This window comes from Gopherus evgoodei, chromosome 1 (assembly GCF_007399415.2).
Source record: "Gopherus evgoodei ecotype Sinaloan lineage chromosome 1, rGopEvg1_v1.p, whole genome shotgun sequence".
NCBI classification, from domain to species: domain Eukaryota; kingdom Metazoa; phylum Chordata; order Testudines; family Testudinidae; genus Gopherus; species Gopherus evgoodei.
Genome location: NC_044322.1, coordinates 299,351,058 through 299,376,003, shown reverse-complemented (window position 1 = coordinate 299,376,003; position 24,946 = coordinate 299,351,058). Strand labels below are relative to the sequence as shown.

The window sequence follows — 24,946 nt, the reverse complement described above, 5'->3', positions numbered from 1 at the left end:
CATTTATCCAAGAAATACCACCTCTATTCAGTCTGAAACAGGCTTATGGAAACTATTTGAATTACCCCCCCTCCCCCCTTTTAGGGGACGGGAAGGTAAGTGTTGGAAGATAAATTTAGTTAGATATCTTCTGAGAGAGCTTGGTATCTCAGATATTCTCAGTAAGAATGTCATATCTACTCATAATTCGTTCAGCTAGACTTCCCCAACTGAGTACATTGCTTTTGGATCAATGGCCATTTTTATAGTCTTTACACCTAGTTCTCAGGCCAAGACAATTTGAATTATCTTTTCAAATAACAGTTCTTGACACAATAAATATGAGTATTTTCGTAATTCCTCAAAACAAAAACATTATCTTCCAAGATTTATTCTTTATTAAGCCCTGCTGTTAGTTATGGTTCCATTATCCTCTACTATATATTTTTTCTCTTAACTTTTGATCCAATATTTTACTGGCTGTAGAAAGGTCCAGTACCTCTCAAGTTCTCTGATTTTTCAAAACATAATTGTAAGTGCTACAAGTAGTTTGATAGCTAATTACTTAATTGTTATGTGGGGGGGGGGGAGGGGACTGCGCACTCTGGTGAATCAAAGCAAGTTCAGTGTAACATGGTTTCACCTATAACGCGGTAAGATTTTTTGGCTCCCAAGGACAGCATTATATCGAGGTAGAGGTGTATTAACATCAGTATGTGATATTACAAACTTTAGGTATCATGTTTTAGAGCAGTGAAGTATCTATCTTTATTTGTCCTTTTTGTAAGAACTCTTGTTTGTTTTCTTTGGTTGTTTTAATATAGATGCTGGCATCACCATCAACATCAGGTCAGCTGTCTCAGTTTGGGGCAAGTTTATACGGGCAACAAAGTAAGTATTCTATTTATTACGGATATGCTGCTTTTATGATGTATGCAAGTTCATTTTTACATCTTGAGGGAGAATATGCATATTGTTTTTTCTGTTAATTACATAGAAGAGGTTGCATGTCTTTTTATGTGTGACCTGTGCAAGATACATTTTAGATCTGGCTTAGTATTTTTTTATGCATTTGCCATGGTTCGATACTCTACAGTTACTAAATAAATATCACCTAAAATATTCTACAGTTAAACATGGTATAAAGAATATCTGTGGTTTAGCCATGACTTTTTAAAAGAAAACTAAAATAATAGACCAAAATAAACCTAGTTTTCTGAAGAATAGATACAGAATCAAGTGAACAGCTTGATTTGTAATGTATACCCACAAAAGGCAAATGGATTCTCTTCTAAAAGTTGGTCATTCTTAATTCTGTCTGTAAAATGTGAGGTAGTAAAGCTGGGGAAAATATTTGAGGTTAATAGTTATTTTCCCACCCTTCATTTCTTCCTTTTTATCCTGCATCTGTTAAAAGTTTAAATTAGCAGTTGCAGAAAGACTAGTTGTGTGCTCTACAGAAAGATTTTAAGTATCTTACCACCTCCTGATTAGACTTGATTGGAATTTTCTAGACAGTTATCATTGGCGGCAGACACTGTATGTAAAGTATCTTCTAGGGTATTTTAGCAAGTGACTGTTTTAGCTGGACAGGGCATGAGTATTGTCTCCTAGAAGATGCAGTCTTCCTGATACTGTATTTAATTTCCCTTTGAATAACAGTTAGGCTCTTAATAGTGAGAGTGGTTGCCCCATAGATTGTTGATGAGTAACAGTGTTAGACCTGCTGGTACATTCATTCCGGTGATGAATTTTCTTTAAATCCATTTCTAGGAAATCTGAGAGGGAAGCTTTATGCTCATTTTTCAGGGCCTTAATCTGGCGTTGTTGAGCCTCTTTTAGCCTCCACTATCTTTATAGCTTGGGGCTGTAGCTATTTTTGTACCTTTTTATCTACTGCAGTTGTATTCATTATGCCCATTAAGTCACCCAGATGATCTAATACATTTTTCTGAACAACCTAATATTTCAATCAGTTCTGGCTGTGATACCTAAAGTGCAATCTAGCTTTCATGGAATCATGCTTAAAGTAGAAACTAGAAGGCCATACTAGAACAGGCTTCTATTTCTTCCTGAAGTCTGGAATGCCATGCTTGGGACTAGATGATGTTTAGCCATGAAAATGTTGTTTGGAAGAATAAAATTGATAATGCCAACATACCTAGAATTGGGGTAGTGGTATCTGCTTCATTATCCATCTATTTATGTGCCTCATTCTGGAATGGGATGACCAGATCCAGATGATTGTAAATCTGAGTTAAAGAAACCCAATTTCCAGGCACAAAATTAGCTTTTTATTTTCTTCTCCAATGATCAGCCAAAGTCATTGCCTATTAGAAGTATTAACAAGGGAAAGTGAAAGAGAGAAAAAATAGATTTCAGCTATACATCCACAAACTTGAGACTTGAAGGATCAAACTCCATCTGTTTACATATATTCAGATATAAAAAAATATTCTATAGCTGGCAATTGCGGAGAGTTTGAATATTCACTGTGCGGGCCAGCTGAAATGTACTTTTCTCTCTTTCACTTTTCCCCAGAGAATGCTTCCTATGTTTTGCACTGTGAGGTCAATTTCTAAATCAGTTCCTTAGAGATCTAGTTTACCACCCTGCTGCCAAACCAATGGACCAGTTATGAGGAATATTTTTTAGCTGCACTGTTATATATGCTAATTTTGTTTCCTGATGTATATTACATGAAATTTTCTTTTTATTGTATTTGGACATAATTCTGAAAAAAATTTCAAATTTAGATAGGAAAAACTGATTTGTGAATCATAAGAAAGTCATATACAACATTTGAAAATGTCCTCAGAAAACAAAAGAGAGCATTTCTCCACAGAGTATTTTTTTTTGGTCCTGATTGTTTTAAATAATGTGAATTTCCATTTTATTTGTCTTTCATGCTGAAATGCTTTCTTTATTTGCTGTATACACCCACACATTTATGGTGAAGCATTTGTGTTGAACACAATAATATTGAACACGTAGTATGGCCTTCACAATGATTTTTATTATATTAGTGGACAGTTAAAATCTCACTTTTCTCTTATTTCAGAACATTAAACTTAAGTTAATTACAGATACTGAATTTCTATGGTCAAGAACAAGCACTTTATACTTGACAGAGAACAATGCTAAAAAGCATACTATTGAAAACCAAATTATTAATATTTGTATTAAAGAAGTTTGTATTGTTTTGCATGAGATGAAATAGTGTTTTCAACACAGGCCAAGTGTGTATCCGCTTATACTTTCTGAAAATGTATCTTCTAATTGAAATTTTACATGAATTTAAATGTACTGTATTTAGTATAAAATAATTATAAATTGTGTAATTAGCCTATTCTAGAAATAGCATTTATCTTTTGTTGAGGGGGTGGTCCAATTACAACTATTACTCTTTGCCAAATACATATTTTTCTATTTAAGTATTTAATTTTTTTAAATTAGTCTGATTTTTCCTACTTTCATTTTAAAAATGCTCTTATGAAGATTGTGTGGACTCAGCCAAATATGTATTGTTTTTAATACTTACTTAAAATGCTGTTTGACTTGGCATATTTATCTTCTAAAAAGCTAACAGATGACAAAAAAAGAAAATTCTTAAAAACAAGATTGAGAGACACTTTAAAGAAGAACATTGTCTTGCTTATATAATTAAAGTTTTCAAAATACAAAATGAGTCAAGATATTCTTTTATACTATTCCTTCAGTTTTAAAGCTATATTTCAGTACTGAGTCTAACAAACCAGTCAGAACATAAAACCTGCAAATTACTGATATAAAATTAAACCTATAACACTTGCTGTAGAATGAAAATATCAATGGAAATGCAATTTTGGTAGTGCTTGTCAAATACAAAAAGCTTTCAAATAAAAAGCCTTTTTTTTCTGAAAATTACAAAAAGACAACATGTTTAGATCATGTAAATAAGGACTTAATTTTTTCACTGCATTTTCTTGCAGCATTTTTTTTTTAGATTGTCAAATTAGATAAAGTTCCCTTCTACAGCAGATGGATAACACTTTGTTCCTGATTGCTACATATTTCCACCCCTCTGAATTTTTTTTCAATAGGTGCACTAGGCCTTCCAATGAGGGGAATGAGCAACAATACCCCTCAGTTAAATCGCAGCTTATCACAAGGCACTCAGTTACCGAGCCACGTAACGCCAACAACAGGGGTACCAACAATGTCACTTCATACGCCTCCATCTCCAAGCAGGTATTTATTGGTAGCTGATATTTCTGCAATTGCTTTTTTCTGCAGAGCAGTTTTAAGCATATTTTACCTAAACTACTTTACATTATAGTTAGTAAAAAAGAAAAATATTTCCTATCATGGATCACTGCCTGTGTTGAGGAAAATATTTGTAATACACTGTTTGTATGTGTAAGGATAGTGTTCACTTGCAAATTCTGTTGCGTGAACACAAGACATCATTTGACAGCTTTGGTAAATGTGTGGTTAAAATTTTATGCATGTTATACAGCATTCAGAATATCAAGGGGGTAGCACAGAAGCACTAATATTAAAAGATTGTATATATCAATTGATTTAGCTATATGGTGTTTTCACACTCAAGACTTTTTATTTCACTTCAAATATTTTTATAAGTATTCTACACTAGACCTGAACAAGGGTTTGTCTAGTCTCATTGTATAAAGGAGCATATGACTTTTCTAAAGAAACCTAAAACTCTACCATTTACTGAGAAGTAATTGCTTAGACCAGTGGTTCTCAAACGAGGGCTACCGCTGGATCAGGGAAAGCCCCTGGCGGGCCGGGCTGGTTTGTTTACCTGCCGTGTCTGCAGGTTCAGACGATCGCAGCTCCCACTGGCCGCGGATCGCCAATCCAGGCTAGTGGGGACTGCAGGAAGCGGCCCATGCCGAGGGACGTGCTGGCCACCCTTCTTGCAGCCCCCATTGGCCTGGAGCGGTGAACTAAGTGGGAGCCGCAATCAGCTGAACCTGCGGACGCGACAGGTAAACAAACTGGCCCGGCCTGCCAGGGGCTTTCCCTGAACCAGTGACGGCCCTAGTTTGAGAACCACTTAGATGATGTGCCATACTGAAATTATTCATAAATCTAGTTTGATAGCCTAAAAAATTATTCATTTCATTTCTGTACTGAAATTGAACAATATTATATAGGTTCAACTTTTTGGATGGTTTTATCTTTTTCAGGGGTATATTGCCTATGAATCCTAGGAATATGATGAACCACTCCCAGGTTGGTCAGGGCATTGGAATTCCCAGCAGGACAAACAGCATGAGCAGTTCAGGGTTAGGCAGCCCCAACAGAAGCTCGCCTAGCATAATATGTATGCCAAAGCAGCAACCCTCTCGACAACCTTTTACTGTGAACAGGTAAGATTGATTTGGTCAAGCTATATACATGCAGGCGTGGGGATGTCCAGCAGCATTCCTGAAATAAAAATCTAGTTTTAGCCATTATTTTGAAGTGGTGAATTCTTACTGCCAAGAGACCATGTATCTGCTTTGAAATGTACATAAGACTCTCTTAATTGAAGCCTTCAAACTAAATTTTGGCTGGTCACTGGTCATCCACTACTGTTCCTGCAAAAATACATATTTAAACAGTTTTTAAAATGCAAGTTGGCGTTTTTTGCACATTTTAACTTTAGTGCTAGTTATAAGTTACTTTTTTCCAAGTGCGTTTAATGTAAGGCAAGAATTAAAAATATAATAGTTGTTCTGTGAGAATTGCCTCTATAGAGTCACATTCTTTAAGAGTCTTGCGCTTCTGTGCTGCAAGCCATGCAACCATTTGGAAAGCAGTGACATGCTCTCCTGTAGAGCTGAGCATTTGTTGCAAACAGCCTCTGTTCCTTTCCTTCCACTGTAGGCATAGGTCTCAGAATCATCAGTAACTTATCTTACGCTGTGTTACTGTTATGTTTGGTTTATGTTGATTTTGAAGTTATCTGTTTATATAGACGATTAAAAAGAATCATAACTGTAGTTTGGTTATTACTGCTTTTCCACACTTATGGTAGTATGTCCACCCAATGTCAGTGTTCCCAATCCTCACCCTTTCTTCATTTAAATCTCTTTGTACTGTTTGCAAATTAATTCATGTCAGTCATATGCCTTCTCCAACCCAACATTATGTAAAAAAAGAATGAGAGGGAGAGAGATTTTAAAATAATGTTTTTAATCTCTTAGTTTGTACAATTCCTATCCACTTCAAGTAAAGATCTTGATGATCTCCTCAGCCAGCCACACTAGGGATGTGGCAGCAGTAGTTCAGATCCCTGCCCTGTGGCATGGGAGGGGTCTTTTGGTCCTTTCTATAGCAGAGGTGGTCAAACTACAGCCCGCAGGCCACCTCCGGCCCTCAGTACCATCCTGCCCGGCCCCTGAGCTCCCAGCCAGGGAAGCTAGCTCCCAGCTCCTCTCCCTCAGCCTCAGCGCGGTGCGCCGCCAGTGCTCTGGCTCACTGCTCCTCCCGAGCAGTGCAGGCAGCATGTCTTGCTCCGGCCAGGCGGCATGGCTGCGAGCTCCTACTGCTCTGAGCAGCCTGGTAAGGGGGCAGGGAGTGGGCGGGTTGGATAAGGGGCACGGAGTCATAGGGGGCAGTCAGGGGACGGGAGGATGGGGCGGAGGTTGGGGGGGCAGTCGGGATGGGGAACAGGGGGGTTGGATAGGTGTGGGAGTCCCAGGGGGCCTGTCAGGGGGCGGGAGTGTGGATAGGGTTCAGGGCAGTCGGGACAGGGAGCGGAGGGTGGGTGGGTAGGGGTGGGGTCCTGGGAGGGGGTGGTCAGGAGACAAAGAGCAGAGGGGGTTGGATGGGTTAGAGGTTCTGAGGGGGGCAGTCAGGGGGCGGCAAGTGGGAGGGGCCAGACAGGGGGAGTAGGCTGTTTGTTTGAGGAGGCACAGCCTTCCCTACCCAGCCCTCCATACAGCTGCACAACTCAGGCCAAAAACTTTGTCCACCCCGGCTCCATAGGTTACCTCAGCATGTTTGCTGTAATGAATATCAGCAAGTAAAGGGGCAAATAAATTAATGTTATTTTTAAAAAACAAAACAAAACCTCATTAACATTATTTGAGTTGCCCCTTTTCTTAGTTTTCAGCAGTAATTCAGAGATGATGAAATCCCAGTCTGCAGTAGCTTTTGAATTCTTGTCTTCATCTTTTATGTATATACATCATATGCTTTCTTCTTGCATCCCTCTCCCATTTAGAAAGGGATAATGACTAGTATCCAGGTTGCATTTTTTATTGAAAATATTTCCAGTGTGGGGTTATTCACTTGACTTTAAAGGCAAATATATACACACAAGTCTATAAATACACATGTTAAATTATACTACAGATGCTACTGTTAACACTAAATTTACAGATATCAGTACTATTGTGAATAAACTTAAAAACTTCATGAAGATTTGATGAGTTTTCTTGATGGTCACATAATTTGATAATCACTTCCATAAAATATTCTCTAAACATTTTCCCCAATTTGAACAATGTGTTGGCTATTTCAAAATTTATAGAATATTTAACTTTCTCCTCATCAGCTACCTCCATTTTCCTAAAGAGGCAGCAGTATGTATTGGTAGAAAGTTGGATAACATACAGGTAAAAAATAACTGTGGGGCAATTTTTTCTCTTGCTGTCTGACCTCTTGTATCTCTCTGAAATCCCTAGTCTGAGGATTCTTTTAATTGCTGGATTTTATTTGTTGAGATGTGTTGTGTGAAAAGTGCTATATATCAGCAGGCTGTATTGCATGCCCTTACTAACTAACATCAAGATTGACTGACTGTCTTGTCAGTGCTCTCACCTGATTTAGAATTCCAGAAGATGCCAGAAATCTGTTTCTTCAAGTGGCTGATAGATGGGGTTTGATGTATTCCAAATACACCACCTTGCTGAAGCCAAACTGAGCAGGGTCATTCTGCACTTATTGTTCCCCTACTCAATCTCTTGAACCGTGTTAGGGGAACTGAAAGTAGTTTCTCTTGCCCCTCCTATGGTGATTATTGCTGCTAGTAGGCAAAGCAAGTTGTCTAGTTCTCTGATTGATGTGTACCCACATATAGGAAACTGTAAACGCAAAAGGTTAAGGGGGATTGCCTTTTTTACTTTTTCATTTTTTTAGACCTTGGCCTAATTGCCTTTCTTAATAAAGCATGAGAGAAACTAGGAGTTAGCCTGGACAGATCAAGCCAAGATTCTTGTCAAAATACCATGTGGACTTTATTGTATCGTATACCTTAGCAAAGTAAAGATGGTATCTACTGTATTCTATTTATCTATAGATATATCGACTTTGTCATGAATCACTTCTGAACTATTTATTTTAATGCCTATGGCTCTGTTGTTAAATCTTAGCATTTTTCTTAATGTTCTATTAGAAATTTATAATAAAATTGTCTTGATTAATTGCCCTGTTTATACAAATTTGATAAGTGCAAAATATAAAACAGTGAAAACTGAATTTGAAAGATGAACGCAGGTTTCTTAGCCTGTAGTAGCTCAGGTGAGGTGTTAATGAAGTCTCTTCATTTGCCTTCCTTGTCTTGCTTTCTCTCACTCAGCTGAAGTTAGAAAGTGTTTATTTTTTCTTTTTGTGCACAGTATGTCTGGATTTGGAATGAACAGGAATCAGGCATTTGGAATGAATAACTCCTTATCAAGTAACATTTTTAATGGAACAGGTGAGTTTTCTTTAAATAGATAGAGTATGAAATACAATAGGAGGTATATATGTTAGCCGGTTAAAACCCCAAATTGTTAAAGATATTGTATCTATAATTGTGAATTTTTGTAATTATGCTTAATGAATTTGTACAGAATTGTTCCCATTGCTTAAGAGTATGCACATAAATTGGAACACTGACATTTAATATGTGACAAATGTGTAATTCAGCTTTTAAGATCATATGGAAAATACAAAATACATTTCGGTAGTAGCAAATGGCATAAAAATAACACTTCTGAAATTATACTCAAAATTAATATTTATATTACTCTTAAAGACAGTAGAAAAACTTAAATTACACTAAAAATAGTTTGTTTATATTTGAGCACACACACACACCCACTCACACTCACACTCATAACAGCCAGTTTCAATGTCAAAAATAATTTAAAGATACAGGAACAACAAAGAGATGATCCTGTTAAATGTTCATTAATCTGTAGGTGGGGGGGAAGTATCCGTTTAGTATAAAAATATTATGGTGAACAACTTATTTAAAAGCTATTTTTAGATCTTCCCTTATTTCCAACTCCTCTTACACGGTTATAAAAAAAAAAAAGATCCTTTTAAATCAGTAATCCGGTTTGTGACAGTTTCGAGGAATTCCAGACTGTTCATTTGTATTAAGAAAACTATATATAAAATCATCCAGATAAATGCTTTACTTTAGGTATGTACGGCTATACTCAACTTTCTGTGTATAACTACAAGGTTATAATTACATCTTTAAAATACTGATGATGTCATAAAGTAAAAGGGTAATGCCTAAATGGTTTGTGTAGTCACTAGAGCCCTGTAATGGCATTATAAACCTATAATTCAAAATCTGTATATACTCTGATACCAGGTCCAAATCATAATTCATGCCTTGTCCTGAGTTAGTAGCAATTAACCGTGCTGCCACTGATACTACTACTACTTCCCCTCTCCAAGCCCTTCTCTTGCTAGTTCCCTGTTAGTGCTGCCTTTCTTTCCCACTATGGAACCACTGATAACTTCAGTCCTGTAATTTACAGGTACAGTGTCATATTCATGACTCTTGGCATATATTATTGAGTTGTTATTTTAAAAACAAAAAATGCTCTATAGCCTAGCCTTGTCATCTAGGCTTCTTTTTTTTTTCTTTTTTTTTTTTAATTCATACAGAATACTGATAGAAATGTGAAGAGAAAATGAAGTGTTCTCCTACCTTTTAGTGGTGGGATTTTATTTCTTCAGCATATCATCTGTTGCTAGCACTGTAAACCATGGAAATCACATCTTGGTGACAGCAGGTGGTGTTTGTTGAACATTTTAACCAAATCAGTTTATTTGAATGTACGTGTTCATGAAAAGAAAATATTTCTGATCCTTTTATTGTTTTATGAAGAAAAACTTGATTTCATGTATTGCAGTACCTGTGTAAAAAATTCAAGGTAGTTAAAAAAACAGAGTGCTTTTTATTTTAGATGGAAGTGAAAATGTGACAGGACTGGACCTTTCAGATTTTCCAGCACTAGCAGACAGAAATAGAAGGGAAGGAAGTGGCAACCCAACTCCATTAATAAACCCATTAGCTGGAAGGGCTCCCTATGGTAAGAATGTACTTCTGAAAACTTGGTTGAATAAAATAAACATTTACTTGCCTGATTCGCCTATGGTGGTTTGTAATATGTTGTTATGAGACAGTGAGTAACATTTTCAAAAGTGCCTAGATCCCATTGACCGTCAATAAGACTTAGGCTCCTAAGTCATGTTTTCAAAAGTGACTGAGACACTTACAGTCTAGTCATCTTGAAGCTTTTGAAAACATTACCCAACATCTCAGCAGTTGGAAGTTGACTTCAAACATGTTGCAAGTTATTATAACTCAGCTGTTTAAATTCACCTTTGATTGAAAACTGGCAATTTTTTTTTTACAGTCTGGATATGCATATTTTTAAATAGGCAGTTTGATAGGAAACAAAAAACTGAAGCTATCTTTTAGATGCCTGTTGGTCAAATTGTCTCGGTGTACCTTGTAAATAGTTTATTTTAGAAATAAAATGTGACTGGTACAGTTATTTAACATTAAAAATTCAGCATTTGCTAAGAGATGTAACATCATATCAGAGATGCTACAGTTTCCTCCTATACTGTGCTACCTATTGACTTTTTAATAGTGATCACAGTACTTCATGCTTATTGATTTTTTTTTTTAAATTACTAAATAGATATCTTATGCAATAGAACTACTTGTAGAATAGTTAAAAAATTATCTTTGCTCATGTGATTTCTAGTATAATTCATCAGGGTAGCTTCGCCTCAAAGTACAATTTTTTCTTGTTCCTTAATATATGTTTGTACTTCATATCACTTCTGCATATCACTTAGGCTCTACAAGAAAGAAGGTATTAAGTTTTTTTAGCTCATTTTCCAAATTTCTGACAGAAAAAGCTCTGTTACCTTTAGGATATCAATCAGCATTTTGCTAAAAGATCTTATTTGCGTCTATAAGTGCCAGAGTCCATTTATTCAGAAGAAAGAAGAAACAGGATTCAGTAAACCGATTTCCTAACTTGAAAAAAAGGGAGCTTTGATCTCTTCTTGACCTCAGAACACTGGAAAATGTCTAATCTCAACAATGTATACGCTTTAGCTCATCTACACCTATCCAGAACCTCTGGAACATGAGCTCTAGGTTTCCTTCTATCTGCACTTACCCTGCATCAGAGGTTTGAGGAGTAATTTGCAGCCAGATTACTATATTATTTCTGTATGTCTGGGCAAGAGGTTGACCCCTGGAGTCTTTTAAATTGGTACAATAAATAATGCTTCTCTTCAGTCCTTCTCTTCAGTCTGATTTTCCAGTATGAATGACCTACTTTTCTGAAATTAGGGTCAGAGCACTGAGGCCAGCTGATATCTGTAGACTTGCATTTTTCCTACTGTTTAAGTCACTGGCAAGTATAATATAGTGATGATGTTCTATTGCAGATTACCTGCATATCTACTTAAAATATATAAGCCTAACCAAATTTCAGAAAACATTTTCAGAATTTAAAGGAAAACCCATTTCAATAAAAAAAAAAATCTGTATTCTTTTTATCAAATTGCTTTAATATCATTTTAAAAACTCCTCTCAGGGTTCTTCTGCTTATTCAGATTTTGTATAAGATGTTCAGTGTTAATAATAGTAATACTATTGGGCATAATTAATTCTTAGTGTAACTTCCATAAAAACAGTTCAGTTGTGCTAGTTATGAATTTGGTGCCAAAGTTTTCTACTACATCTAATTTAAATAAGAGAACTGAGTCAGTGACGTACAGTTCCAGTAAACCAACACACTTTCATTTTTTCATATTTCCTGTTCTTTTAAAGTCCGTTGCACTGTACCCAATCACTTATAAAAGCAGCAGCAGAAAAATGTTTTCATAATAGTTATTAATATTGTATTTGCTCTCATTTGGATTGTAGTTGGAATGGTAACAAAACCAGCAAGTGAGCAATCCCAGGACTTCTCAATACACAATGAAGATTTTCCAGCATTACCAGGTTCCAGTTACAAAGATCCAACATCAAGTAATGATGACAGTAAATCTGTAAGTAAATGTTAAAACTTCATTTTTTTCTCTCCAGTGATGTTTGTTTTTCAACAACTTAGTTTAAAATTGGCAGTAAAGCAATTTGAATATACTTGCACTTCAGGGTGACAAATTTTAAGAGGTCTTCTATAAACTACTCAGTAATTGAAATATCACTATATGTACTATGCAGATTGGCTCCCCTGGGGAATCAGTTGCCTTCTGACCGTGAAAATGACCTTGATAACAGATTATTGGGTGGGGGAGAATCAAATTACTTTCTCAGTTTCAAAAAAGTCCTGTATACTGTTATGTACACTTTTGGAGATAGAAAAACTGAGTTTAATTGTTTCTTTCAGGTATACCTCACAAAGTTTGCTTCTAGAATCAAGATATAATTGTTCTAAAATTCCCAGTGCTGAGTTTTAACATAGGGAAATACTTCCAGTTCAGATCCCTCTTCTTAGCTAGATTCACATGTTACTTTCTCCAATAATACTTTCCACAGTACAGCACCTTCCACTGAGGTTCTCAAAATTCTTTACAAACTTAATGAGTTAAGTCTTGCAATGTCCCTGAGGTAGGTAAATATTCCCCATTTTTTTTTACAGATAGGGAAATAATGGCACAGAGATAAAGTGATCTTAACCAAATATCACACAGGAAATCTGTGTCATAGTCAGGAATTAGGATTTCTAACTCCTAATACCTTGTCTTAAGCACAAGACTATTCTGCATCCTTTTAGTTATTATATATTTACATGTATAATTTTATTGACTCTGAAAGTTTGGTAATATTGGTATCTATAGCAATGTGAATTTAATAGTGTAATTGCATGGTTTGGGGTTGTTTGTCCTAAGATATCCATATTCCAGTGTAGTTGGATTATTGCAAGTTTTGGCAAATATTGGTGGGTTTTTGTGATTCTGGTTTGTCACTCATATTTTTACATATATGGTATTTACTGGACATTTAAATAGGAATAAACTTGTAAAAAGATTTTTTTCCCTCTTTGGTTAATGTGGCAGCAAGCCATGAGTATAGGAACTGTTTAATCCAACTCAAGTTCTTTGATTGTAAATTTCATTAATAAACTATAGGTAGTATGTAGTGTCCCATGGAAACCATAAAAATTAAATTCAGGGGATTTACAAGTAAAACAGAGTAACTATCTCACCAGTTAAAACCACAGTCCTGGTGCATGTGAGATCATGGAGCTGATTTGATAATACAAATTAGATTAGCAAAATGGCTAATTAAAAAAAATCCTAGAATCTGTACTTTAATGGGCATTTCAGAGTGGTTGATCTCAACTATGTACAACCAGTTTTGGGTTAATGATTAACTTTTTGAGCTTAGATGATTCATAGAATTTCCCACACAATAATCTCTACGAAGAAGCTGCCAAAAAGGGAAATATCCTAGATCTGTACTAGCACTATATACCATTTGGAATTTTTCCATGCAGTATCATGAATCGCTGTAACCATGGGAGATTCAACCATTCAGATTGCCAAAATTAGCATTTATCCACTTTACACACTTGTTTTTTTGAAGTAGTATAAAGCTTTTGCAGCATCCAAGAAGCTGTTGAAAGATATGGGAGTGAAGCCACTTCATTGCCTGCTATCTGTGAGGTCAAATTCTTCATTTTTCATTCCCTGGAGAAAGCTGTTAAGGTTTGACAGTACTGAGAAACAGGAGGTAGAAGCTCCGAGAAGGATTGGATAAAAATTAAACTGATGCTATGTGATTCTATAAAAAGTTGTCTTGTCAAAGAGTTATAGTACTATGCAGGCAGTATGTCCTGATACACTGATGTTCTGCCATTTGAAGCAGCAGTATGTCAGTGCACACAAGAATACTTTTTAGTGTGGAGCAGCAAGATCCATGTGGGCAATTAGGATGCAGCATGCTGAAGTACTGTAGATTTACACCTGAACTTGCTGCGCACCAAACGGCCTTTTGGACGCATCTTTAATTTCTTTTATTGTCCCTTCCTGTGATATCTTCTCTAGACATCGAGCTCTTCAGAGTAGTATCCTGTTAGTGTGGCACCCTGCATTCTATGGTATTGTAGAAATAGTAAATAGAAATGACGACAGAAAAACAATTTGCAGTAGAGAGCAAACATTTTATACAGTTTTCTTGTCAAACATAGTGTTATACCTCTTTCCTAACTGGTGAGTATCAGCTGTAGTTTACTTGCTTCTGTAATTGGTCCCGTTATTTATATCCAGTGTTAGCCACTGCAGCTCAGAGAGGCTCTCTATGTGGAGACGAGACTGTTGGCTGGCCTGTGAAGCGAAGGGCTCACGAGCACCTCCTGTGCCATGCACTCGTTTAGAAATGCAACAGTTTACTGTTCTGCTCCAAGTGTGTATAAAATATTTAAATATCCTGACCTTTTAAATTTGAGATTATAGATTTGGGAGAAGTTTTTATTTTAGGGATTGTAAAAATAACGAAGGCATTAATCACAGATTGGTAACAGAACACGAGGACTTCAACTGACACAGAGCTGCGGTTTACATTTTGCTCATAAGTAAACCCTGAAAAGTATGGAAAATTACATCTTTGTTTTTAACTCCTTTGGTTTGTTTTTTTTTTTCCCCCCCAAATACCGGGTTTTTTTCTTTGAAAACTTAAAACTGAATTACCTTGTGACTTAATTTCTTTTGGGATATGCATAATTGAACAGACTTCAGCCTGTACATGTATGGTCCTGTCGATGGCTTTTGAAAAGCGCTTGATTCAGAAGGGCTGCTTAACCAAGTTTTCCATGTTGCTTTGTTTTCTATTATGCTAATTTGCACAAATTACTTGTTTCTTAATAGAATTTGAGTACATCAGGCAAAACATCTTCTAGTGCGGACGGACCCAAATTCCCTGGAGATAAAAGTTCAACAACGCAAAACAACAACCAGCAGAAAAAAGGGATCCAGGTGCTACCTGATGGTATACTTGAGCCTTTTTTTTTTTTTTTTTTTGATAAATCACTTGAAAATATTTTCAGATGATCTTGCTGATTCCTCTGCTTTTTGAAAGGAGAAAATTTAATTTTGTTGTTCTTGCCCAGGTCGGGTTACCAACATTCCTCAAGGGATGGTGACGGACCAGTTTGGAATGATTGGCTTGTTAACATTCATCAGGGCAGCAGAGACGGACCCGGGAATGGTACATCTTGCATTAGGAAGTGACTTAACAACACTAGGTCTCAATCTTAACTCTCCTGAGTAAGTTCTATTTTCAATACTGTCATCAGTTTCATTGTAATTATGTTGCTGTTCATAATATTGGGTTCATTTAGTTCACATGAATATAAAAAAACTGCAGATACTTTGACAAATTAAATTTGAAAATGCAGTGACAGTAAAGTAAAGCTTGCATTAATAAGAGAACTGTGCTTCCAGGCATATTGAGATCTTGTTTTGCAAGCTTTCAGTAAGCTAGGAGGCTCTCCTTACTCCCTTAACTTGTTAAGGATTTTTTCAGGAAAGCTTTAGTGTGTTGTTAATAAATTTCATGCATAAATTATTTTTTTAAATAAAAATTTTCCTTAAGGATATTTACATTTAATGATCAGGCAGCATTTTTATTGTAAGTTAAACTTACACTGATGTAATAACAAACAGTACACCTTCGTAGTTGCATTGTATAGTTGTATTGTTATCTTCAAGAGCAGTATACCCTTGAAGTTAACTTCCAGTCCACTAGCTATTTTATATTCTTCATGTGCATAATTGTAGCCCTCCACCATGATATCACAGGGCAGTAAGGGATTTTAAAGAATCTCTTACACCTCCACGTGGACTACCCACCTCACCAGAGCCTGTGTTGGGAGGCAAGAGGGGAGCACCTGCTGGCATGCTGCTGCTGCTACTTCCATACATATGGGAAGTAAGTGAAGTATTGGCTCTGCCCTCCCCAACACATCTGCCCACATACTTGAGCTGCTGTAAAGTGGGAAGTCATATAGATCAAGGGAAAAGCAGGAAACAAGAGTCACATCTTTCTTACCTTGCTTCTGGGGCAGCGGAATACTATCTCTTACTCCAGCTGGATTGCAGAATTACAATCCTACCTCATGTTTTGTGAGCTGCATGGGCAAACTTGGGACATGGAGCTCTAAAGATTTTGTTTACTCTGCATAACCTGATAAACAGAGTACTAAAAACATAATTCATCTAAAAGATATTTGATGCATGACCCACCTACGGAAGAACCTTGCTGAACTTCATAGTTTATTCTCTCGCTCTCAAAAAAAAAAAGAAAGGTCTTTTTTCATCAAATATTTGTGTACTATGTTTCTTGAAATTTTATGAATGCACACAATAAACCAACCAGCAAAACCAGATTGGAATGGTACATATAGATGAAAGAAATTCTTTGCACTTCACATTTCTCAGATTATATACACATGAAATAGATATGTATGTGAGTTCAAGAAGGATTGGAGAGAGAAAGAGTGTGTAAAACAAGATGAAACAAGAAAGAGTAAAAAGAAAAAAGTGGCATTCTGGAATCTGCACTCTTTATACAGTAATTAGCACTAATTTATATATATCCCTCATGTAAATTGATTATTTTCAGGAATTACTCCGTAGTGCATTTCTCAACGTTTTTTCAGAACATTGTTCCATTAGAGAGACAAGGTGGGTGATGTAATATCTTTTATTTGACCAACTTCTGTTGGTGAGAGAGAAGAGCTTTCAAGCTTACACAGAGTTCCACTGATATTCTCAGAACCACACTCGTGCACCTTAACTGGATTTAGATTCTGCAGAATGAAAAGACTTAGTGCTGCTCTTACAGATGACTTCTTGTTTGAGTGTGATGGATTTTTCTACTTCACTGAGAACATGAAAGTTTTAAATAGCTATACTAAGAAATAACTCTTCTCATTACTAGCTCCATAATTTTTAGCATTGATTTAATTTTGATGGTCTGAGTAGGTGCATCTCGAGGCTGTGCGCAATATCAGAGTTGTTTGATATTTCCAATACAGATTGCCTTCAGAAAGGCTATGTTTGAACCATCTGTTTAGAGGAAAGTACATCTGAATTCAGTATTTTAAAGTAGATTTAAGTGTAATTTAGCACATGTAACTGAATATTTGAGTTTTTGGTACAATTTTGTCCCACTCTTTGCTAGTAAAACTAGCATTTAAAATCCTTTCATCTAAATCTCAGGTTATTTTTAGCTTTGGTTATAGTCAGTGTAAGACTTCAATATAAAGCTAGTTTTTATTTGGTACTGTTGAAGTGCTAAAAAATAGTAATGGTTTAGAATGACATTTTTCATGGTGTCAATATACGAAATTAAAGGTACTTTATTGTGGTGGTTTATTGGTATGCTATGCATCTCCTCTATCTGATTAAAGTCCAACTTGTTAATATACATATCTATGCAGGATATTACCAATTTGTTGCCATGATTGTTGGTAATTAGTTAACTGGATTTTTTTAGTTTTTAATAGGAAATCGTTTCATGCAGAGTATTTACTATCTTCCTTGGATGCATATTATTTAAGTCACAACATTTGATCCATATATATATATTTGTATTGTAATACCTGCTTTTAGTCTGGTTTTGGAGCTTATGCAGTTGATGATAAAGATAAAAGATTTGCTATTTTATTTTACTGCCCTCAATGTTAGTGATACGTTTTTGCCTAGTGTGACAGTCAGTCATCACTGTGCTTTAAATCAGCCGTTCTCGAGAGGGTATCTGCGAACCCTTTCAGGGAGGCCTAGGGCCCCGTGGCTAAAACCCAGAGCCCGAGCCCCAGCAGCTCCCGTGGGCCTGAAGCCAGGACCCACGCGGTTGAAGCCTCGATGTCTTGCACCCCCCACACAGCTGAAGCCTGGAGCAGCGGGGCTGAATTCTGGAGCCCTGATCCCTGGTCCTCCCCACAGGGCAGAAGCCCTGAGCCCATGAGCAGAGTTGGGGATGTTGCCTCCCTCTCCCCAAAACTACACTGCCAGAGCAGGGCAATCCTAGGGCAGCTCCATCCCCCACACACACCATCTCCTTTCCTCCCTAGCTGCCCCTCTCCCTGCACCTTGAACTACCCCACTGCCTGCACACAATCCTTAGCTATCCCCTGCCTGCACATAGCCCTCAGGTACCCCACTTGCTGTACCCTGAGCTGTTTTCAAACTCTTTGAGCTGACCCCCCCTCCATCTTTGAGTTTTAGAGAGAATGGAAGTTGATAAAGTACTGATAGGAACTGAAGAGAAACAGTCAAACGAAAGAGTCCTGTTCAGTTACGTCACATGAAGGCAGTCAGCTAAATATTGACACATCTTATAAGTGCTTTTATACAAATGCTAGAAGTCTAAATACTGAAATGGATGAACTTGAGTGCCTTGTATTAAATGAGGGTATTGATATAATAGACGTCACAGAAACTTGCTGGACAATGATAATCAATAGAACATGATAATACAAGGGTATAAAATATATAGGAATGGCAAAGTGGGTTGTGCTGGTGGAGGAGTGGCATCACATGTGAAAGAAAGAATAGAATCAAATATAGTAAATATCTTAAATGAATCAAACTGTGGATAGACGTTCTATACTTCATTAATAAGAGTATACTAGTAGCAATATACTACTGACAACCAGACCAGGATGGTGACAGTGACTATGAAATGCTCAGGGAGATTAGAGAGACCACAAAAATTGAAAACTCAATAATAATGGGGATTTAACTAACCGCATATTGACTAGATACATGTCAAGGACAGGATGCAGAAACAAAATTTCTAGACACCATAAATGACTGCTGCTTGGAGCAGCTAGTTCTGGAACCCCCAAGGGGAAAGGCAATTCTTGTTTTAGTCCTAAGCAGAGCACAGAATCTGGTTCAAGAGGTAAATATAGCTGAACCACTCAGTAATAGCAGCTATAGTGTAATTAAATTTAACTTCCCGGGGAGAAGAGGAAATGTCAACAAAGTTGACCACAGAAACATTTAACTTCAAAAAGGGGAACTACTCAGAAATGAAGAGGCTAGTTAAATGGAAATTAAAAGGAATAGTCACAAAAGAGAAATGCCTGCAAACTGCATGGAAGCTTTTTAAAAACACTGTAATAGACACTCAAATTAAATGATAGAGTCCTGTGGCACCTTATAGACTAACAGACATATTGGAACCTAAGCTTTCATGGGTGAATATTCACCCACAAAAGCTTGAAAGCTTATGCTCCAATATGTCTGTTAGTCTATAAGGTGCCACAGGACTCTTTGTCGCTTTTTACAGATCTAGACTAACACGGCTACCCCTCTGATACTCAAATTAAATGTATACCCCAAATTCAAAACAAAACAATATAAACAGAGGACCACGAATGTGCCACCACGGCTAAACAGAGTAAAAGAGGCAGCTAGAGGCAAAAAACCATCCTTTAAAAATTGAAAGTCAAATCCTACTGAGGAAAATAGAAAGGAACATAAACTCTGGCAAGTCAAATGTAAAAGTATAATTAGGCAGGCCAAAAAATAATTTGAAGAGCAACTAGCAAAAGACACTAAAACTAACAGAATTTTTTTTAAACTGTATCAGAAGCAGGAAGCCTGCCAGACAATCAGTGGTACTTAAAGAAGCACCGCAGAAAGACAAGGCTGTTGTGAGGAAGCTAAATTAATTCTTTGCATTGGCCTTCTTTGCGGAGGATGTGAGGGAGATTCCCATACCTGCATCATTCTTTTTGGGTGAAACATCTGAGAAACAGCCCTAGATTGAGGTGTCAGTAGAGGCAGTTTTGGAACAAACTGATAAATTTAACTGTAATAAATTGCTAAACCAGATGGTATTCACCCAAGAGATCTGGAGGAGCTCAGATATGAAATTGCAGAACTACTAATTGTAGTATGTAACCTATTGTTTAACTCAGCCTCTGTATCAGATGATTGGAGGATAACTAATATAACACTGATTTTTGAGAGAGGCTCCAGCAGCAATCATAGGCCAGTGAGCCTAACTTCAGTACCTGGCAAACTGGTTGAAAATATTGTAACAAAAGAGAATTATCAGATACACAGATGAGCGCTATTTGTTGGGGAAGACTCAATACAGCTCTTGTAAAGGGAAATCATGCCTCACCAGTCTAATATGTCAGCACACATGTGGACATGGTTGATTCAATTGATATAGTGTACTTGGTTGTTCAGAAAGCTCTTCAACATATTCATTAACAATCTGGAAAACGAGGTAAACAAAGCGAGGTGGCAAAATTTGTAGATGATACAAAATTACTAAAGATAGTTAAGTCCAAAGCTGACTGCAGGGAGTTATAAAGAGATCTCACAAAACTGGGTGACTAGACAGCAAAATAGCAGATGAAATTCAATGTTTATAAATGCAAGTAATGCACATAACCCCAACTATATATACAAAATGATGGGGTCTATATTAGCTGTTACCACTCAAAGAAGAGATGAGTTGTTGTAGACAGTTGTCTGAAAACATCTGCTCAATGTGCAGTGGGAGTCAAAAAGGGTAGTGTTAGGAAGCATTAGGAAAGTGATAGATAATAAGACGAAAAAAATCATAATGCCCCTATATAAATCCATGGTACACCCACGCTGTTCTGGGAGCCCTATCTCAAAAAAAAGATATATTAGGATTGGAAAAAGTACAGAAGAGGGCAACAAAAAAATTATTAGGGGAATGAAAGTTTCCATATGAGGAGAGATTAAAATGGCTGGGAAGTGTTCATCTTAGAAAAGAGACTAGGGGTGGGAAGGAATATAAAACATAATTGGTGTGGAGAAAGCGAATAGGGAAGTGTTATGTGAAGGGATAAATAACAAGAACCAGGGGTTGCCCAGTGAAATTAGCAGGTTTAAAATAAACATAAGGAACTGCTTCTCCACACAGTGTACAGTCTCTGACACAGTGTACAATCAGCCTGTGAAACTCACTGCCATGGGATGTTGTGAAGGCCAAAAGCATAACAGGGTTTAAAAAAAACAGAAGTTTACAGAGGACAGGTCCATCAGTGGCTATCAACTGAGATTGTCAGGGACACAACCATCTGGGTGTGCTCTGGGTGTCCATAATCTCTCTGACTGCCAGAAGCTGGGACTGGATGATAGGGGGATGGATCGCTCAATAATTGCCCTATTCTGTTCATTCCCTCTGAAGCATCTCGCATTGGCCACTGTCGGAAGACAGAATACTGTGCTAGGTGGACCATTGATGTGACCCAGTATATCCGTTCTTACATTCTTTTGTAGTGTGACAGTCTCCTGAAATATTCACCAAATAATTTGTAAACTCCCCAGAAGTACAGTAGAACCAGAACCTCAGAGTTACGAACACATTTGGACTAGAAGTTGTTCATAACTCTGAACAAAACATTAGGGTTGTTCTTTCAAAAGTTCTTACAACTGAACATTGACTTAATATAGCTTTGAAACTTCACTATGCAGAAAATAAATGCTCCTTTTAACCATCTTAATTTAAATGAAACAAGCACAGAAACGGTTTTCTTACCTTGTCAATTTTTTTTTACTTTCCCTTTATTTTTTTTTAGTAGTTTGTTTAATATAGTACTGTATTGTGCAGTATTTGCCCCCACACACACCATTTTTGGGGGGAAGGGGGTCTTTGCTGCCTGGTTGCAAGCTTCTGGTTCCAAATGAGGTGTGTGGTTGACTGGTCAGTTTGTAACTCTGAGGTTCTACTGTATCCTTTAATAAGAGTGTTATCTGCTTAATACAGTGCTTTATGCTTTTCTGTGCCTGTATGAATTCTTTTTATCCCTGGATCTTGCTTATTCCAAAAGCTAGAAATTCAAAATATAGAGCAATTGCTATGTTCCATGAGCCAAAGATACTGCTTTGACAGTTATCCGTTACTTATGTTTTTAGCACACTATACCAAATTTTTAAGGCTACAGTCAAATCTTTTTAAACTCTTCCAAAACTTAGCAGACGTCACAACAAAATTGATCTACCTTCCTTATGGAATATAGTAAATAAGGCCACGTCCACACTACAGACTAAAATCGAAATTAATAAAATTGATTTTATAAAGCAGGGTTTATAAAATCGATTTTCCGCGTCCACACTAGGGCACATTACGTCGGTGATGTGCGTCCATGGTCCCAGGCGTCCATCGATTTCCGGAGCGTTGCACTGTGGGTACCTATCCCATAGTTCCTGCAGTGTTCCCTGACCCTTGGAATTATGGGTTACTACCCCAGTGCCTGATGGGGCAAAAATCACTGTCGTGGGTGGTTCTGGGTACAGCCTCACCCCCTCCCTTCCTGAAAGCAGCAGACAGCCATTTCGTGCGTTTTTTACTGGGTGAAGTGAGCAAACGCCATTTTACAGCAAGCATGGACCCTGGTCTGATCAGTACCGCGATCGTGGACGTTGTAAACAGTTCACGCATTCTCGTGCTGTCTATGCTGAACCATGAACTGCAAACGCAGGAGAGGAGGCGGCAGCTACGGCAGCGCAGCGACGAGAGTGATGAGGACCTGGAGACTGATTTCTCTGAAACCGCAGGCCCCCGCACTTTGGAGCTCCTGATGGTAATGGGGGAGGTTCTACCCATTGCTCACCGATTTTGGGCCCGGGAAACAAGCACAGACTGGTGGGACCGCATAGTTTTGCAGGTGTGGGACGATTCACAGTGGCTGCGGAACTTTCGCATGCGTAAGAGCACTTTCTTTGAACTTTGTGACTTGCTTTCCCCTGTCCTGAAACGCCATAATACCAGGATGAGAGCAGCCTTCACAGTGGAGAAGCGAGTGGCAATAACCCTCTGGAAGCTTGCAACGCCAGACTGATTCCCGACTGACGGGTAGCTATTTGGAGTGGGAAAATCTACTGTGGGGGCTGCTGTGTTGCAAGTAGCCAAAGCAATCATTAAGCTGCTGCTACGAAAGGTTGTGACTCTGGGAAACGTGCAGGTCATAGTGGATGGCTTTGCTGCAATGGGATTCCCTAACTGTGGGGGGGCCATAGATGGAACCCATATCCCTATTTTGGCACCGGAGCACCAGGGCATCCAGTACATAAACCGCAAGGGGTACTTTTCAATGGTGCTGCAAGCACTGGTGGATCACAAGGGACGTTTCACCAACATCCACGTGGGATGGCCAGGAAGGGTTCATGACGCTCGTGTCTTCAGAAGCACTACTCTGTTTAAACGGCTGCAGCAAGGGACTTACTTCCCAGACCAGAAAATTACAGTTGGGGATGTTGAAATGCCTGTAGTTATCCTGGGGGACCCAGCCTACCCCTTGATGCCATGGCTCATGAAGCCATACACAGGCAGTCTGGACAGTGGTCAGGAGCTGTTCAACTACAGGCTGAGCAAGTGCAGAATGGTGGTAGAATGTGCATTTGGGCATCTCAAAGGTCGCTGGAGAACTTTACTTACCCGCTCAGACCTCAGCCAAACCAATGTCCCCTTTGTTATTGCTGCTTGCTGTGTGCTCCACAATCTCTGTGAGAGTAAGGGGGAGACCTTTATGGCGGGGTGGGAGGCTGAGGCAAATCACCTGGCCGCTGATTACGCGCAGCCAGACACCAGGGCGATTAGAAGATCACACCAGGAAGCGGTGCGCATCAGAGAAGCCTTGAAAACGAGTTTCATCATGGGCCAGGGTACGGTGTGACTGCTGTGTTTCTTTCCCCTTCATGAACCTCCCCCCCTGTATTGACTCCTGCTGCAAGCAAGCTACCCTCCACCCTTCCCTAACAGCTTGCTTATGGAAATAAAGTCATTCCCTGTAACCAACCCACCCTCCCACTTGCTTTGAATAGCATGTAATTATAAGAAGAGTAAGAGAAATAGAAAGGTACCCCGGGAGTGGTTTGGGAGGAGTATAGGAGGGAAGAAAAAGGCCATTAAGGACATTTCAATGTAATGACAGCCTTTTGGTTGGACTGTCCACAGGGATGGAGTGGGCAGGTGCAGAAAGCCTTCCCCCACGCGTTCTTACATGTCTGAGTGTGGTAGATATGGGACATGGTGAGTACTGAGGGAGGTTAAACATGGGCTGGAGTGGCACTCTGTGACCCCGCAGCTCTTCCACCAGACTTCGGAGGATGTCAGTTTGATCGCGCAGCAGCTCCAGCGTTGCATCCCGCCACCGCTGATCTTCCTGCCTACACCTCTGATCTTCCTGCTGCCACATCTCATCTCGAGCGTCCCTCCTGTCCTCACGTTGGTCCCTCCTGTTCTCACGTTCACTGGCATCTTTCCTATACTTTGCTACCACGTCTTTCCACTCCCTCAGATGAGCTCTTTCACTGCGGCTTACTGCCATGATTTCTGTGAACATCTCATCCCGTGTCCTCTTCTTCCTGATCCTCCTTATCTGACCTATCCTTCGGACTGGAGTAGGGAGGCTTGAAAAATGTGCAGCTGCATGAGTGGGGGAAAAGAGTGATAGACGGATCATAAGAGATACATTTCACAGAACAATGGTTATACTCTTTCACAGTGAACTACACTATTCACCGTACGTAGCACATGTCACTTCACTACAAGGTCGCCTTTGGATTCTTTTAGTATTTAGTGCTTGCGGCTGTGGTGTAACAGATCAACACAGACGCAGGTCCGGGGATTACAAATCAGCTTGCAGGCGGACATGGTAAGGCATACATCTAATGGCACTTAACCGTACAACCTCCACCTTTGCCCCCACCCCTG

General features: G+C 38.4%; 1 protein-coding gene across 6 annotated transcripts in view; it reads left to right on the top strand.

The window, feature by feature from the left end:
• CNOT2 (CCR4-NOT transcription complex subunit 2) overlaps nucleotides 1-24,946 on the top strand; it is a 151,305-nt gene that overhangs the window by 110,979 nt on the left and 15,380 nt on the right. For 5 of the 6 annotated variants that reach the window (XM_030548749.1, XM_030548748.1, XM_030548744.1 and 2 more), the window contains 8 exons: nucleotides 804-870; nucleotides 4,062-4,209; nucleotides 5,175-5,357; nucleotides 8,595-8,674; nucleotides 10,167-10,292; nucleotides 12,155-12,279; nucleotides 15,100-15,220; nucleotides 15,342-15,498. In XM_030548749.1, the coding sequence (XP_030404609.1) occupies nucleotides 804-870; nucleotides 4,062-4,209; nucleotides 5,175-5,357; nucleotides 8,595-8,674; nucleotides 10,167-10,292; nucleotides 12,155-12,279; nucleotides 15,100-15,220; nucleotides 15,342-15,498 (1,007 nt within the window). The remainder of the gene's footprint in view (nucleotides 1-803; nucleotides 871-4,061; nucleotides 4,210-5,174; nucleotides 5,358-8,594; nucleotides 8,675-10,166; nucleotides 10,293-12,154; nucleotides 12,280-15,099; nucleotides 15,221-15,341; nucleotides 15,499-24,946) is intronic. The other variant, XM_030548747.1, reaches the window with a different exon arrangement.